The sequence below is a fragment of the Arvicanthis niloticus genome, chromosome 29 (genome assembly GCF_011762505.2).
Source record: "Arvicanthis niloticus isolate mArvNil1 chromosome 29, mArvNil1.pat.X, whole genome shotgun sequence".
NCBI classification, from domain to species: domain Eukaryota; kingdom Metazoa; phylum Chordata; class Mammalia; order Rodentia; family Muridae; genus Arvicanthis; species Arvicanthis niloticus.
Window position 1 is genome coordinate 25,000,185 of NC_133437.1, and position 15,914 is coordinate 25,016,098.

The 15,914-nt window shown below is 45.5% G+C and overlaps 1 protein-coding gene across 8 annotated transcripts; it reads right to left on the bottom strand.

Annotated features, from left to right (window-relative positions):
* Positions 1–1,545: 1,545 nt before the first annotated feature.
* Positions 1,546–15,216, bottom strand: C5ar2 (complement C5a receptor 2). 8 transcript variants are annotated; one of them, XM_076927333.1, is made up of 4 exons: positions 14,690–15,216; positions 11,668–11,832; positions 7,428–7,492; positions 1,546–4,731 (listed from the first exon to the last, which is right to left on the bottom strand). In XM_076927333.1, exon 4 carries the CDS (start codon positions 4,714–4,716, stop codon positions 3,682–3,684), a length of 1,035 nt encoding a protein of 344 aa, XP_076783448.1. In that variant the 5' UTR covers positions 4,717–4,731; positions 7,428–7,492; positions 11,668–11,832; positions 14,690–15,216; the 3' UTR covers positions 1,546–3,681. The 8 variants fall into 8 exon arrangements, with proteins under 8 accessions (XP_076783448.1, XP_076783446.1, XP_076783444.1 ...); XM_076927331.1 differs by lacking the exon at positions 7,428–7,492 and having other exon boundaries at positions 14,946–15,216; XM_076927329.1 differs by lacking the exon at positions 7,428–7,492.
* Between the last annotated feature and the right edge of the window lie 698 nt (positions 15,217–15,914).

Below are 15,914 nucleotides of genomic sequence, written 5' to 3' on the forward strand. Positions count from 1 at the left end.
GGATTGAATATGCTTGGCTCATGGGAAGTGACACTGTTAGGAGATGAAGCCTTATTGGAGGGAGTGTGGCCTTGTTAGAGGAAGTGTGTCACTGTTGGGCTGGGCTTTGAGAGCCTCCTTCTGGCTGCTTGAGAAAGACAGTGGCTTCTCCTAGCTGCCTTCAGATCAAAATGTAGAACTCTCAGCTCCTCCAGCACCATGTCTGCCTGGATGCTGCATACTTCCTGCCAATAATGACAATAATGAACTAACCCTTTAAACCCGTAAGCCAGCCCCAATTAAATGTTGTCTCATAAGAATTGCCATGGTCTTCTGTCTCTTCACAGCAATAAAACCTTAAGACAACACCTGATATGTACCCCACCTTACCTCCTACACACACACACACACACAGAGAGAGAGAGAGAGAGAGAGAGAGAGAGAGAGAGAGAGAGAGAGAGAGATATGTTTGCATGAAAACTTTACACACACCAACACATCCGTACATATAAAAAGTCATAAGTCTCTTGTGTGACTATTTCTGGGGAGACACGAACAAACGTTTACTCCCGCCATATTGGGAGCTGATGACAGGTAAGGGTGTCACTAAAGTCCAACTTGGTGACCCGGTGAGGTTATTCAAATTACTTACCAGGGAGGGGGCGGGGTGAGTGCATGGGCACTCACGGAGCAGCGTAGCAGGAAACCTGCTTGTAGCTTTTTTTCTTTATAGCTACTTTATGTGTGTTCTTCTCCTGTCTCCTAACACTATCTTTCTGGCTCAGCTCAGGTTCTCCTGGCTCAACTGCCTTCACTTCTCTCTTTCCAATCCTACTCCTCTGTCTCCTGGAAAGGGGCAACTGACACTAAAGGTCACAGAGTCAAGCAGTTCTAATGGCTGAGCATTCCCTGAGAGTCAGTTGACTAGCCATCGAAGACTTTTAAAGGTCCAGGTACATAAAACAAATCATACTACACTGGCCCCAGCATGAGTGAGGGTTTATGAAGGCGGGAACCCTGGAGCTCTTTAGATGGCTCAAAGGCAGCACCACAGATCAGAGAGGGCTCCTCTCCTCAGCAGCCCTCACTGTTTGTGGTGGTTTGAATAGGAATAGCCCCCATAGACTCATGTGTTTGAATGCTTGGCCCACAGAGAGTGGCACTATGAGGAGGTGTGGCCTTGTTGTTGTGGGTGGTCTACTTGGAGGAAGTGTGTCACTGTAGAGGTGGGTTTTGAAGTCTCCTATGCTCAAACCACACCCAGTGGGACAGTCTCCTTTTACTGCCTACAGTTGAATATGTAGAGCTCCCAGGTTGGCTTGTGGCTATGTCTGTGAGAGATTGTCTTCATTAATGTGAGAGGGATGAGCCCACTGTAGGTGTCACCATCCTTAGGCAGGTGCTCCTGGGATCTATAAGAAAGCTACTTGAGCATGAGCAAAGAGCTAGCATGCAGATAGTGCTTCTCCATGGTTTCCATATTCAAGTTCCTGTCCTGAATTCCTTCAATAAGGGATTATGATGTAGAAGTGTAAGCCAAATAAACTCTTTTCTCCTCGAAATTGATTTGGTCAAAGTGCTTTATTACAGTAGCATAAAGAAGACTAGAACACTTGGGAAAGAAGGGACCTGGTGTATGTGGTCAGTTTCAGGAATATCCTGAAATTTGTGAGTTGTTTACATCCTGATTCTTAAGAAGTGTCTCTTGTTTCAGTTTGGAAAAATTATTGCACAGCAGTCTGAATCAGAGAAAGCTTAGGATAAACAACAAAACAGAGTATTTTAACATCAAGAGATTTTATGTGTAATTACACAGAAATACATGTAGACAATCTCATGAAATTTCTCCTTCATTTTTTAAGGCTAAAGAATTAAATAGAAATTCTCAAAGTGTACTTTCAAAAAGAACTTTTTAGAAAGGCCTTCTGAAGAGGCATTTACTGGTCCAGTAAATTAGCCAAACATTCCTTGAACTTTTCAGACAGACAGGTGTATAAACTGTTCAAGTAGGGTTTGGGTGGAGCTCAGTACAAGGACAGTTTCCTAGAATCCCCTGGTGAGGAACTCCAGATGTGGCTCAACTGATAGAGCATTTACCTACTATGCATGAAGCCCTGGGGTTGATCTCCAGCACCCCATAAACCAGGTGTGGTGATGCAGGACTAAAATCCCAGCACTCAGGAGATACTGAAGGTCATCTCTTTCATCGTGAGTTCAAAGCCATCCTGGGTTCTATGAGACCCTATCTCAAAAAACAAATCAAGAAAGAAAAAACAAGACCATAGCCAGGCCCTAGGTATCTATGGAAGAGAGTTGGATGGACACAGTATGCCATAGGTGTTAAAATTCTGAAAACCTGGGGTAAGGCGGGGAGATCTGCTCGATGTACAATGTACGCCTGTATGAATTTTTAAAATAAAATCATTTAGATGTCCTCAAAAATAAATTAACAAAAAAGGCATCAGCAACAGCAACAGGCCCACAGACAAGTTGAAAAAATTGGAATGAGAACAGAGAAAATAAAGTACTTTCTAAGACAGAGGAGGGAAGAAAGAGACAAGACTGAGGAGTTTGGGGCTCGTGAGATGGCTCAGCAGGTAAAGGTACTTACAGCCAAGCCTGACACCCTGAGTTCCAACCTGAGAACCCACGTGATGGAAGGAGTTGTCCTCTAACCATCGTTCCCTCCTGCCTCCCTCCATGCTCCCTGACACAGGCAGTAAATAATTAAATGCAATACAAAAATATAAAAGATATAAAAGATGGAGTGAATTCAGCTCTCACTTTTTGGTGACTTAGGGTTTATCTGGGCATTTGTGTTGAAGAGATTGCAGGAAAGGAAGAACCTTTGTTTCTGGGAGGACTGCAAGTCAGGAAGGGCTTTTTGGAAGAGGTACCCCAGAGCAAGGCCTTTGTATTTGCTCTGTCTGCTTGGAACAGTTCCCCAGATTTAAGCATGGATACTCTTGCCATTAGTTGGATTTTTGCTCAGTCATTACCCTTTTTTCAGGGTGCTAGCCTATCTGACCTAGGCTGTGCAACCCTGTGTAGTGTGTGTACGTGTGCGTGTGCGTGTGCATGTGTGTGTGTGTGTCCCTAAGGTCAAGGCTGGGTATCTTCATCTCATGCTCTCCACCTGGATCTCACTATGTAGATCAGGATAGCCTAAAACAGATCTGCCTGGCTCTACCTCCCAAATGCTGTAATTAAAGTTATCACCACCATGTCTGGTTCCACTCTATTTCTCGAGACAGGGTCTCTCACTGGAGTTTGTTGACTGGGCTATACCACTTGTCCAGAGAACCCCTGGGATCCACCTATTCCCTCAGTACTGGGGTATGGCCATACCCAGATTTTATGTAGGTGGTAGGACTTGAACTCAGGTCCTGGTTTGTACAGCAGGCACTTGAGCACTCTCCCCAACACCCTCTTTGGGTTCTATGGAATATCACACCCTTGACATAGTCCATATCTTTTCAACTGTTTCCTATATGTCTTCCTCTGTAAAGTGCTAACTCCTGGGGGAAGGAATTGGCTCCAGCCACTGTCACCCTGGCACCTTTATATCAGGGTTTTGCACAGGCAAGTGCACAATGAATGTTTATTGAACGAAGAATAAAAGCCATCGCTGAGCTCCTGGATCCAGCTGTGCCTGAAGCTGCACAGTTTTGAGATGGCCTAGGAAATCCAAATCCCTCTTGCCTACACCGGCATCTCAGACACCATTTCATGGCTGGTGGAGACCTTGGTCACTGCACTTTCCTCATCCTGTGGATCTCTCAGGGCCCAGTGACATGCAGCCTGGAGTGACTTGCAGAGTTGTTTTCTTCCAAAATACAAAAACATCACGGGATTGAGAGCACTGTGACCCAGGGCCAGGCCCGTAACCAGAGGCTCAACCTCCAGGACCCGGGCAAGAAGCAAGGAGTATGGAGGAGCCACTGCAATGATGACCCGCAGGATGTGATAAGGGGTCCAGCAAAAGAAAAACCCCACCACGACAGCTGTGCCCAGGGGCCAGTGACGGCGGGCCAGCTGCCATTGGAGGATGCCGTGGCAACTGGCCATGAACACCAATGGCCCCAGGAAGCCAAAGAGGAATCGAACAGTGGTGATGGCAGCCTCGGCGGCAACCGATCCCCCATAGTTTGTGCCACACACAAGCTGGGGAGGATAGTGCTCCTGAAGCAGCCTACGGTAGACAGCAGAAGGCACAGTCAGCAACAGGGCCAGAATCCAGGAAGAGGCCTGGACCACACGCACCCCAAGTGTTCGTTGATCTGCACCCTTCCAGGAGGGCCTGAAAGCCAGTAGGAAGAGGTCACCGCTGAGGCCAGTCAGGAGCAGTACACTGGCGTACATAGACAAAACGGTGATGGAGGACAACAGCCAGCAGCCTGCTGTCCCATATGGCCAATGGCCCTTTTGGGCGATGGGCACAGCCAGGAAGGGCAGAGACACACAGCAAAGCAAGTCTGCCATGGTCAAGTGCAGGAACCAAGAGGCCCCAAGCCTGTGGCGGGACTCTTTCCAGGTCACCCACGCCACCAGGGTGTTGCCTGGCACACCCACCAGGAAGACGGCTGCATACAACACAAGCAGGACTATAAGGTACACATCACTAGAGAAGCAGTTGCCAGCTGGGCAGTCTACGGGGATATCCAGAAGGTCACTGTAATGTTCTTGATCATACTCATACTCATAATCATAATCCTCCATGGTGGTGTAGTTCATCATCCTTGACCCAGACACCTGCAGGGGACAGACAGGAAGGAAAGTCAATGGGAAAACTCCAGCCTTGCTGTCCTGGGGCAAGGTAGATCCAGCAGCTCCATGCTAGAGACCAATACTGTGATGTCGATGCCAGCAATCCAGGATACCAGCATTCTGTGATGGTTATTGTCAACCATGAGATGAGCCTCTAGGAACTCCACAGAGATCTATCCTGATTGTGCTAATTGATGTGGGAAGATCTATGCTAGTTGTGGGAAACATTATTACCTGGCTGGGATCCTGAAGAAAGAGGGCCAACAAGATGGCTCAGTAAGTGAAGGTGCTTGCCACCAAGCCTGATGACCTGAGTTCAATCCCACATGGTGAAAGAGGAGAGATGGTGCTAAAAAGTTGATGAGATAAAAATAAATGGGAAAAGCATCTGGACAGCAGCGTGTATTCATCACTAGTGTTTCTTGACTGGTTTCAGTGTGATCAGCTACTTCAAGCTCCTATTGCCTTGACTTCCCCTCCATGATGGACCAGATATTGGAACTATGAGTCTGACTATGATAATATATAGTAATATATAATAGTAATGATATACAATATCATTAATATAACTATCAATAACTTTATAATATTATATATTATAATTTAATATAATGTATATCATATAAATTAAGATTTATTTATTTTATGTATATGAGCACACTGGCTGTCTTCAGACACACCAGAAGAAGGCATCAGATCCCATTACAGATGGTTGTGAGCCACCATGTGGTTACTGGGAATTGAACTCAGGACCTCTGGAAGAGCAGTTAGTGCTCTTAACCACTGAGCCATCTCTCCAGCCCTAAATTAAATATATAAATGAAAATAGTATAAGCAATGTAGTATGATTACATAAATATTAATTTATATATAAATGACTAATAATATATTATTATACATAATTTATATATAAATTATAATTTATATATAAATGACTAATAATATATTATTATATTATATATAATATTGTGTAATATTAATATAATCATATAATACATAATACTGTATAATGTACAGTAGATAATATGTAATATATAATTTAATTATATTGATATTAATATATTATGTAGTATGTATTATATAATTATTATAATATTAATTCTCTAGATTATATATAACATGTAATGACATAATATACAATAATATATAATAAACACCTTCTCCCTTAGGCAGCCTTTTAAGAGTATTTTATGTAGATCAGGATGGCCCCAAACTCACAGAAATTCACCTCCCAAGTGTCCTGGGTGAAAAAGTGTGCCACCACATCTGGCTGTGGAGTAGTTCACCACAAGCAACAGGAAAAGAAACTATTAAGATAGAAATAATTAGCCAGGCAATGGTGATGTATACCTTAATTCCAGTACTTGGGAGCAGAGGTAGAGGGATCTCTGTAAGTTTGAGGCCAGCCTGGTCTACAAAGCAAGTTTCAGGACAGCAAGAGCTACACAGAGAAACACTATCTAAAACAAACAAACAAACAAACAGAGAGAAAGAAACAAACAAACATAGAGTTATCTCATTAGCATGCAGAATTCCAGAATATGAGAGCAGAAACTGAGACTCCAGCAAAGAAGAGAACTAGAATTTCAGGATGCAAAGACATCACGCACATCTTGAAATTCTAGTACATGATCCTTTACACACTAAGTGCTTGGATTGAAGCCAGGGCCTCACAGGTGCTAGGTAGGCCCTCTAGGCAGGGGCTCTACCACTGAGCCACACCCCCAGCCCCTCACGGGGGGGGGGGGGGGATTCTAGGCAGGGCTCTACCACTGAGCCCCGCCCCCAGCCCCTCACTGGGGGATTCTAGGCAGGGGCTCTGCCACGCCCCCAGCCCCTCACTGGGGGATTCTAGGCAGGGGCTCTACCACTGAGCCACGCCCCCAGCCCCTCACTAGGGGATTCTAGGCAGGGTCTCTACCACTGAGCCACACTCCATTCTTGTATCCTGGAATTTTAGGATGTCACAATCTTAGACTTCCAGCCTGTCAGCATATTGGATTGCTAGAACCCTAAACAATTCCTTAAAACACTAGAATTGTACCTCACATCCATCTTAGAAGGGCTAAGGTGCAGTTTTGGAGCCTCCAGGCAGATTTGATCATATCAGTTCAGAATGCTACTACTATGTTAGAACACTAAGCTCTTGGAATTCCAAAACTTAAAACGCCAGCAAGAACAAGGCATGGAGTCAAGCGGTAGTGGTCACGCCTTTAATCCCAACACTAGGGAGGCAGAGGCAGGCTGACCTGTGAGTTGGAGGCCAGCCTCGTCTACAGAGTGAGTTCCAGCACAGCCAGAGCTATAGAGAAAATCTTGGGGAAAATAAATAAATAAATAAATAAATAAATAAATAAATAACAAGGCATGGTAGCTTGTGGGCTCAGTGAATAAAGACAGGAATAAATTCCTAAAAATAAAAAATATCTATCTGGAGATGTCTTAACAATACTAACACAGGGAATGTAGGAAGAACAGAACGTTGAGTTCCTTACAGGTCATTGCCTACAGTTCATTTGTGAATAACCCCAGTTCCTGGGGATTTTTTGTGTTTTTTGAAAAAGGATTTCATGTAGCCCGCACTAGTTTCACATCTGCTGGCCCCCGAGAGTGACTAAGAACCCCTGATCCTCCTGCCTCTATCTCCCGAGCCCTGGAATTACAAGTGTGCACCACCACACCTCGATCTTGTTGTTCCAGGTGTTGATTGAAGGTGTTGAGCTGAGGCACAGCTTGCAAACTGTTTCTTTGCAGCCAGTAGTTCAATGGGAAGATCCAGGCAGTGAGGACACAAACAGGAGATTTGCATTATTTTCCAAGCCGTAATAGTTACATGAGAAAGTAGTGCCAAGGCCAGCTATAGCGTTAGAGGCCAGGTCAGGCTCCATGAGACCCTGCCTCAAAAAAAAAAAAAAAAAAAAAAAAAAAAATCCTAGAGAAGGAGGCTGTGTTGGATTACACACAGGTGATCAAGGAAGGCTTCTAAGGATTTGAGCAGAACCTAAAAGAATTCTGGGAAATGCTGAAAACCTAGAGTGGGATAGAAGTATGGTAGATGGGTTCAAGAAATACCAAGGCCAGTGTGGCCAGAATGGAGTGGATGAGGAAGAAAAGGGAAATTGAGATTGGAGTCAGCCAGACATGATATAATCCCAACACTCAAAAAGTGAGGCAGGGGGATTATCATGAATTCCAGGCCAGCTTGGCTACATGGTGATCACTAGGCCAGTCAGACAGAGTTTACCTAGTAAACTGCTGTCTCAGCAGATCGTGGTTAGTCCCACCCTCCTGTAATTGTAGAGCTTGGGAGGAGGGCCCTGAGTTCAAAGCCACCCTAGGCTACACACTACAGGAGACAGAAGAGGAGGTACTGGAGAGATGGTTCCATGGTTAAGAGCAACGGTTCCATGGTTGAGAGCACGTGTTGCTCTTGAAGAGGACCCAGGATCTGTTTCAGCACCCACATGACAGCTCCAACTGAGCCATCTTCTCCAGCTCCTACCCTTACCCCCTGTTTTTTTTTTTAATGCACTTTTTTGTTGTTAGTTTGGAGGTTTTTTTAGACTTACTTCTTTGTTATGTATCAGTGTTTTCTTGCATGTATATATGTGCACCACATCATGCCTGGTGTCCATGGAGGTTAAAGACATTGAATCCCCTGGAACTGGAGTTACAGAGATTTGTGAGCCATCATGAGGATGCTAGCAACCAACCCTAGGGTCTTCTGGAAGAGTAACAAATGCTCTTAACTAGTGCTCTTGCAGGGGGTACTGGGCAGCTCACAATTTTCTATAACTCTAGTTCCTGGGGATCTGTCACTCTCTCCTGAACTCCGTATATATATATATATGTGCTCAGGTGTACAAACTCATACACACACATTAAAAATCATTAAGAAAAGAAAAAGAGCCGGGCAGTGGTAGTGCACCCCTTTAATCCTAGCACTTGGGAGGCAGAGGCAGGCAGCTTTCTGAGTTTAAGGCCAGTTTGAGTTCTGGTCTACGGAGTGAGTTCCAGGACAGCCAGGACTACACAGAGAAACCCTGTCTCGAAAAAACAAAAGAATAAAAAAAGAAAAAGAGCAACAGAGTGTGGTGGTTTGAATGGCTAAGGACCCATAAACTCATGTGTTTGGATGCTTGACCCATGGGGAGTGGCACTATTAGGAGGTGTTACTCTGTTGGAGTGGGCATGGCCTTGTTGGAGGAAATGTGTCACTGTGGGAGCGGGCGTTGAAGTCTCCTATGCTCAAGCTACGCCTAGTGTAGAAAACAGTCTGCTTCTGCTGCCTAAGAATTAAGATGTAGAACTTTCAGCATCTTCTCCAGCACCTGTCTTCTCCAGCGTCTGTCTGCACACTGCCATATTTCCCACCATGATGGTAATGGACTGAACCTCTGAAATTGTAAGCCAGCCCCAGTTAAACGTTTTCCTCTGTAAAATTTGCCATGGCCATGGTGTCTCTTCACAGCAATAGAAACCCTAACTAAGACACAAAGTGACCTAATAAAATAATAATGATAGCTTTAGGATATTAGAAGGTATCATTTTGAGCACTTCGTTGCACACGCAAGGCATGGCCCCAAACACCTTTCAACACTGTATCTTGATACAGTCTTGTTAAGCTGATTCTACAGTTGAAGCGGCATAGAGAGGGTCTTAGTTAAAATCACTCAGCTAAGAAGAAGACAGAACTGAATTGCAATGTGTTCCTAGGGAGTCTGGAAATATTACTAGCCCCAGATGTGAGAAACTGGGAGGCTAGACAGCCACATATACCCGGTGGCCTTAAACTGACTCCGTGGCTTGGGACTGCATCCTGATTGGCTCTGCCTACATCCTCCTCTAGGTCCCATCTCTCCAGTGTGGTGGGATAGCAGAGTTAATGCCTAAGAAACACACACACAACACAGAGTAGGCTGGGGAGGGCAGGACCTAGGCGGGAGGGGACACCCACCCCTGTCTGGAGTGGCTGGAGCCTGCAGCTCTCATTGACTATTTGTGGGTTGTCTGGCACTGCCCAAAGCCTTAGCCAACACTGTCAAAACAGGAAGGACAGAAGGAAATTGGGACACTCTCAGCTCTTCCAGGCAGCCAGCTATGAGGCCAAACGAGTTTCCTGAGTATTTTTCCATTCTTAAAGTAAACTGTACCTAAAAAAAAAAAAAAAAAAAAAAAAAAAAAAAAAAAAACTCACCTGTCATTCCAGCACTCAGAGGCTGAGGCAGGAGAAATGCCATGATTTGGGGGCCAACCTGGGCTATAAGATTAAGACTCTCATCTCAAAAAAAAAAAACAAGCAAACAAACCAAGCAATATAAAGCATAACAAAAGCTCAAAAAAAAAAAAAAAAAAAAAAAAAAAGCATAACACAAACTCAAAGCTTCAATAGCTGTGTGGCCTTCAGAAAGTTGACTAATCTTTGTGTGCTTCGGTCTGTAAAAGGGAATAACCATATACACCACCTTGGAAAGCGCTGGGAATAGTCAATGTATTTGATGGATCTGCTATGGAGAGAGAGGGAGAGAGACAAAGAAAGACAGAGGCCCACAGAGAGACAGAGAGTCAGAAAGGGAGAGGAAGGGAGGGGAGAGACAGAGAGACAAACAGAGAAGGGGAGAGGAAGGGGGAGAGATATGAGAGACATGGAGAAGGATAGAGAGGGATGGGGGCTGTGCTGATACTCACTGTGTTCACTGTGTTCACAGTGCTCCCAGTGCTCCCTGTGCTCCCAGTGCTCCCTGTGCTCCCAGTGCTCCCTGTGCTCCCAGTGCTTCCTGTGCTCACTGTGTATTCTGTTTCAGAACTGTCTGTCCCACCATCCCAAACCAGAAGATACATTATCACACTTTCCCAAAACTTGGGCTCCACCCTTTGTGGGCGCCGGTGTGTTCCTGGCATCTACAGCCGTCTGTGGGGTTCATACGGTATTTGGTGAGAGAAAGAATGAAGTGGAAACCGAGGCCTAAAGAAGGCTAAGGAGCTGTGCAGGGGCTGAGGGGGGTGGCTGGGGGGAATCAGTGCGCATCCTGCAAGCCTGAGTTTCATTCCTGGAATACATGGAGCAGAAGAACACACCCGAGTCCTAGCTCCTACACAGAGGTCTTGGCACCCGTATCCACATGCACATGCAATAAACAGATGCAATTTAGAAAGAAAGACACACTTGAGCTGCTACACATATACACAAATCAACTAACAAAATAATTAAAAGAAAATATATAAGAATCACAAAATACTTTTAAAGAAACAATAAGACAAAAATGTCAGTAGAGCAGGGAGTGCATCTGTGTTAGAAATAATTCTTCTGCTCGGAACTGGGCTCAGCGAATACTCTTGTGGCATGTACTCGGCTTACAAGAAGCCCCAGCGCTTTCTGGGTCTGACTCGTGCCCACCTCTACCTAAACTGACCCTCGCTGTCTTTAGGAAGAAGGAGCATGGAGTCAGAGGGCTTGCCCACGGACACACTGACTTTTAGAGTGTTGGATCCAACCTGCGGGGATTCCTGGAAGAGAAGCTGTGGCCCTGCGCCGCAGAGGGTGGATGAACTTTTGCTACTGGGCTGACTTAGCTGTTACCAAGCATCTGAGACGCTGATGTTAAGATTCAGGACTGGGGGTGTGGTTCAGTTGGTAGAGCACCGAAGTCCTGAGCTCTACCCGAGCTCTACATAAACTGTGTTCGGTGATCCCTATACTCCGGAGGTGGAGCCAGGACTCGGGTATTCAAGATCACCTCAACTACATAGTTTGAGGACACCCTGGACAACGTGATCTCTTGTCTCAGAAAAACACAATATATATCCCAGCTGACATTCTAATTCTGACTCCCAAGATTTCAAAATGAATGCTTCTAAGAAGTCAAAATCATGAGCCCCTCCACCCCTTCTCACAACCTCCTTATGCCTTCCCTTCCTTACCTTCTCTTCCGTTCCAAATTGGCTAAATGCCGCTAATAAGCACGGCAGACCTCAGCGGCTGCAGGGAGGCCCAGAGTCTCTCCACCAGGGACAGTAGCGGGTGTGAGTCTCAGTAATCCAACCTTTTCCTGGATCATATGGGATTCTCTGAGGGCCCTGTGTGACCTTAACCAGGAAAAAAAAAAAAAAAAAAGCGTGGCCTCCTTACAGCCCCAGGGGAATATTTGTCTTTTCTTCCTCCAGTGAGTCACAAATTAACCCACAGACAGAAAGGTTGGAAAAGCCTCACGTGTGGAGAGCTGGACAGTGTCTCCACCCCCTGTCTCACTATCATCAGCTTCCTGGAAGCCAGATGTGTGTGGGCTTTGAACAGCAATGTCTAGAGGGCTATCTTTGAAACCACTTCCCGCCCACCCTCGGCACTAAAGGGCCCCTAAGGTTCTGCAGTAAATACAGCAGCCTGCCGACCCACCCCCTACCTGCTGCGCTGTTCTCGGCCTCTCATTCCTGCCAGACGAAGACTCTTAAAGATCTTTCCTTCCTCAAATGCCGTGAGGAGAATAACCCAGAATTACCCCTCTTCAGAAAGATCAAGAAGCTGAGCCCAGGGCCTGAGGTTTCCAGGGAACATAAAATCTAAGTCCTGTCATACAGTGGTGGCACACACCTTTGATCACTGTGCTCTGGAGACAGAAGCAGACAGATCTCTGACTTTGATGCCAGCCAAATCTCACAGAGAATGTTCCAGGACAGCCAGGACTACATAGAGAAACCTGGTCTCAAACCCCCACACACATACACACAAAAAAAACAAGTCTTGTCCCCTTTCTTGGCCTCTGTTTTTTTTTTTTTTACCTGTAAAATGGGAAGACATAGCAAGCACCGGAGAACATGCTTATCATCCCAGCACTCTGGAGGCAGAGGCAAGGGAGAGCCCACTGTGGAGACCACACAGGTCTCCACAGATGGATTGGTGGGGAACATTCTTGTCACACAAGCACGAAGACCTGAGGTTGAATTTCTGGAACCTATACAACAGCCACATTCAATAGTATATGTATGTAATGCCAGCATTCAGACAGGAAGGTAGCCAGGGAGATAGAATCCCTGGAAGCATGTGTGCTAGCTAGGCTGGTCTTTGCCACTGCAAGCAACAGGAGACTCTGTCTCAAAGTAGAAAGGAAAGGTCTAAAATTAAGGCAATCCTCTGACCTTCATATACAAACTGTGACTCTCATAGGCCCATATGCACAGATTTTAAATGAAAATTATTATTATATATTTAGTAGTAGTAGTAATAACAATAATAATGACAGAGAAGGAGGAGAAGGAAGAGGAGGAGGAAGAGGAGGAGGAAGAGGAGGAGGAAGAAAAGAGAAGAAGGAGGAAGAGAAGAAGGAAGAGGAGGAAGAGGAGGAAGAGGAGGAGAAAAGAAAGAAAAAAAGAGAGAGAGAGAGAGAGAGAGAGAGAAAGAAAGAAGAAAGAAGAAAGAAAGAAGAAGAAAGGTGACCATAGTGGCTGGTTTTGATTTGGTTTAGCTTAGGTTTGAGACAGGGTCTCACGAAGTCCTGGGTGACTTCAAACTCACAGAGATATGCTTCCCTCAGCTTCCCTGTTGTTGGGATTAAAGCGTGCTCTAGAGTGTCCTATCTTAAACTATACACACCTATGGCATGGTGCAGGCTTAGGACACTGAGCAAGACATGGCCTCAGCCCTGACATGGAATCTCAGCAGTTTCTGATGGTCATTTCTCTCCTAGCCTTATGTAAGGCCTAGAGGGAATGTGGTCATGAATTCTTCTGTTGATATTTAGAGCATAAAGTCATGTTGTTAGAGGAAATTGCTTCTGGGTCAAGACACTACAGACTCTGTGATGCAAGCCTCTCTCTTCCTGAGAGGCCTCTGCATTTTCTACACCTCAACATGGGAGATTCACCCGGTCAACAGATGTGCCAAGATGATAAAAGGTCTGGGGCAGTGTTAGGGTATTTACCCAGAATCCTCCAGCAAAGGATTGGTGGCCTGACTCAGCAGAACATCTACCAAGAACCCACCATTGAGAGGTTGGGGGTATGGCTCAGTGGTAGAGCCCCTGCCTAGAATCCCCCTGTGCATTGGGTACTCTCCTGGCCTGTAATAAAATACCATGACCAAAAGCAATTTATGAAAGAGTTTAATTTGGCTTATGGTTCTGGAGGGTGAGTCAATAAAGGCAAGAAGGCATGGAGACAGGGAGCCCGTCGATCATGTGTTCACCCACACAGAGAACACAGAGGAAGGACATAGCAAGTGAGGTTAGAATGTAAATCCCCAGAGCCCGCCTCCAGTGACCTTTTCATCCAGCAAGGCTCCACCTACTAAAAGTTTCCTAACCTCCTCAAACAGTTCCACTAACTGGTCAAATATATAAAACATTCCTCCTTCAGGCAGTGACAAGCTTGGTAGAGATGAAGAATTTGAAGACTTAGTGAAGAAAAAACATGAAACAAACAAGTGTTTTTCAATTGTACCCTTATACAATCTAGGACCTCAACTTGTTTCCGGGGTATTCTACCGCTGAGCCACGTCTCCAGCCCCTCACCAGAGGATTCTAGGCAGGGGCTCTACCACTCCTCAGACTCAAGGATACTTTTATGCTGATCACATATCAAAATGTTATCTTTTTTAATGTATTTAATGTTTCTATTCTTTTTTCTTTTTTATATATTTATTTTTTTATTGGATATTTTGTTTACATTTCAGATGCCATCCCCTTTCCCCATTTCCCCTCCGCCTTTTTGCTTTTATACATTTTTTTAATGTTGATCAAGGGCTTTATAAGTTTGATAATGATCAATAACAAGATGCCCATACAATCAGAAGTGTAACCCAATACCCAACCTAGATATACCAGCTATCTTTGACTGGTGGATCAAAATGTTATCTTACATATATTCAGATTAATAAAAATATATAAGCAAAAGTTAGAGCTAAGCCTCGGCAGTTAAGAGTGCTTGCTGCTGAGCTCTGCCAGGCACGTACCTGTGAACCATCTCTCCAGGCCCCTCCCTCTCCTTCCACCTTGCGTTTTGAGACAGAGGCTCTCAATGAGGTCTAGATGCTCGCTGATGCCTGCTGATCGGCAAACCCTAGAGATCCATCTGTCTCCACCTCTCCGTGCTCTCCGTGATGAGGTTAAAAATGCAACCCACGATGCCTAGCTCTCTGTACCAGGCATATCCATATCCCGGGGCTGGAACTCATAGCCTTAGGTTTGAATGGCAAACCCTTTACTCACTGAAGTGTCTCCCAGCCCCTCATATTTCATCCCAGAAGACGCCACTGCAGTGTAATAGCTTCCTGGACATGAACTCCCGGAGGTCACTGTTACAAAGGAAGGTGGCTCTGGCCCCAGGTTTTGGAGCCCTGCATCTGAGGAACAGATAGATGTGTGAGACCCAAGGGTCCAGAAGGCCGGGGGCTGGGGGAGGGGAAAGAACTCGCTAGAGTCCAGCAAGCTCTCAGCCTACTTCCTTTCCTGCTCACTTCCCCTTCCAAACCTGTTGACATAGCAGATTCCACAGGCCACACATTTGGCAATCCCCTGGACTCTGCCTACTTCTGTTTTGGCAGTGTTGCTTAACCCTAACCTGCCTGGGGGTTACCTGGGGTGGGGGTGGGGCGTCCCACCATGGCTGTATGTCCATTTCTTTTCTTCCTTTCTTTTTTAGATTAGTTTATTTTTGCCTTGCGCATGAGCGGTTTGTCTGTATGTTTATGTAGGTGCTACACACATGCCTATGGAGGCAAGAAAGCGGCCTCAGCTCCCCTGGACCTGCAGTTACAGGCAGTTGTGAGCCACCATGTGGGTGCTGAGAACCAAGCCTCCATTCCCTAGAAGAGCAGCAGCCAATGCTCTTAAACCGCTGAACCGTCTCGTTTTGTTTTGTTTTGTTTTGTTTTGTTTTGTTTTGTTTTGTTTTTGAGCTGGTCTCTCTATGTAGCCTGAGCTCACAGAGGTCCACCTGTCTCTTGTCTCCCAAGTGCTGGGAGTAAAGTTGCTTGTTACCAAGCCTGGCTGTGATTTTTGTTGTTGTTTGTTTGTTCGTTTGTTTGTGTTTGTGTTTGTGTTTGTGTTTTCAGACAGGGGCTCTTGTAGCCCAGGCTGGCCACAAACTCACCTTGAATAGGTGAGCCTTCTGTCTCCACCTCCTAAATCCACGATGCAGGTTTGGTTTCTTTGTGTGTATATATTGGTTTTATTTTG

Coding starts and splice junctions, on each gene's coding strand:
- C5ar2 (XM_076927328.1), bottom strand. CDS start 14,975: ATGAAATATGAGGGGCTGGGAGACACTTCA. Junction 4,732..14,945: donor AGGGGCTGGGAGACACTTCA/GTGAGTAAAGGG, acceptor TGTCCCCTGCAG/GTGTCTGGGTCAAGGATGAT.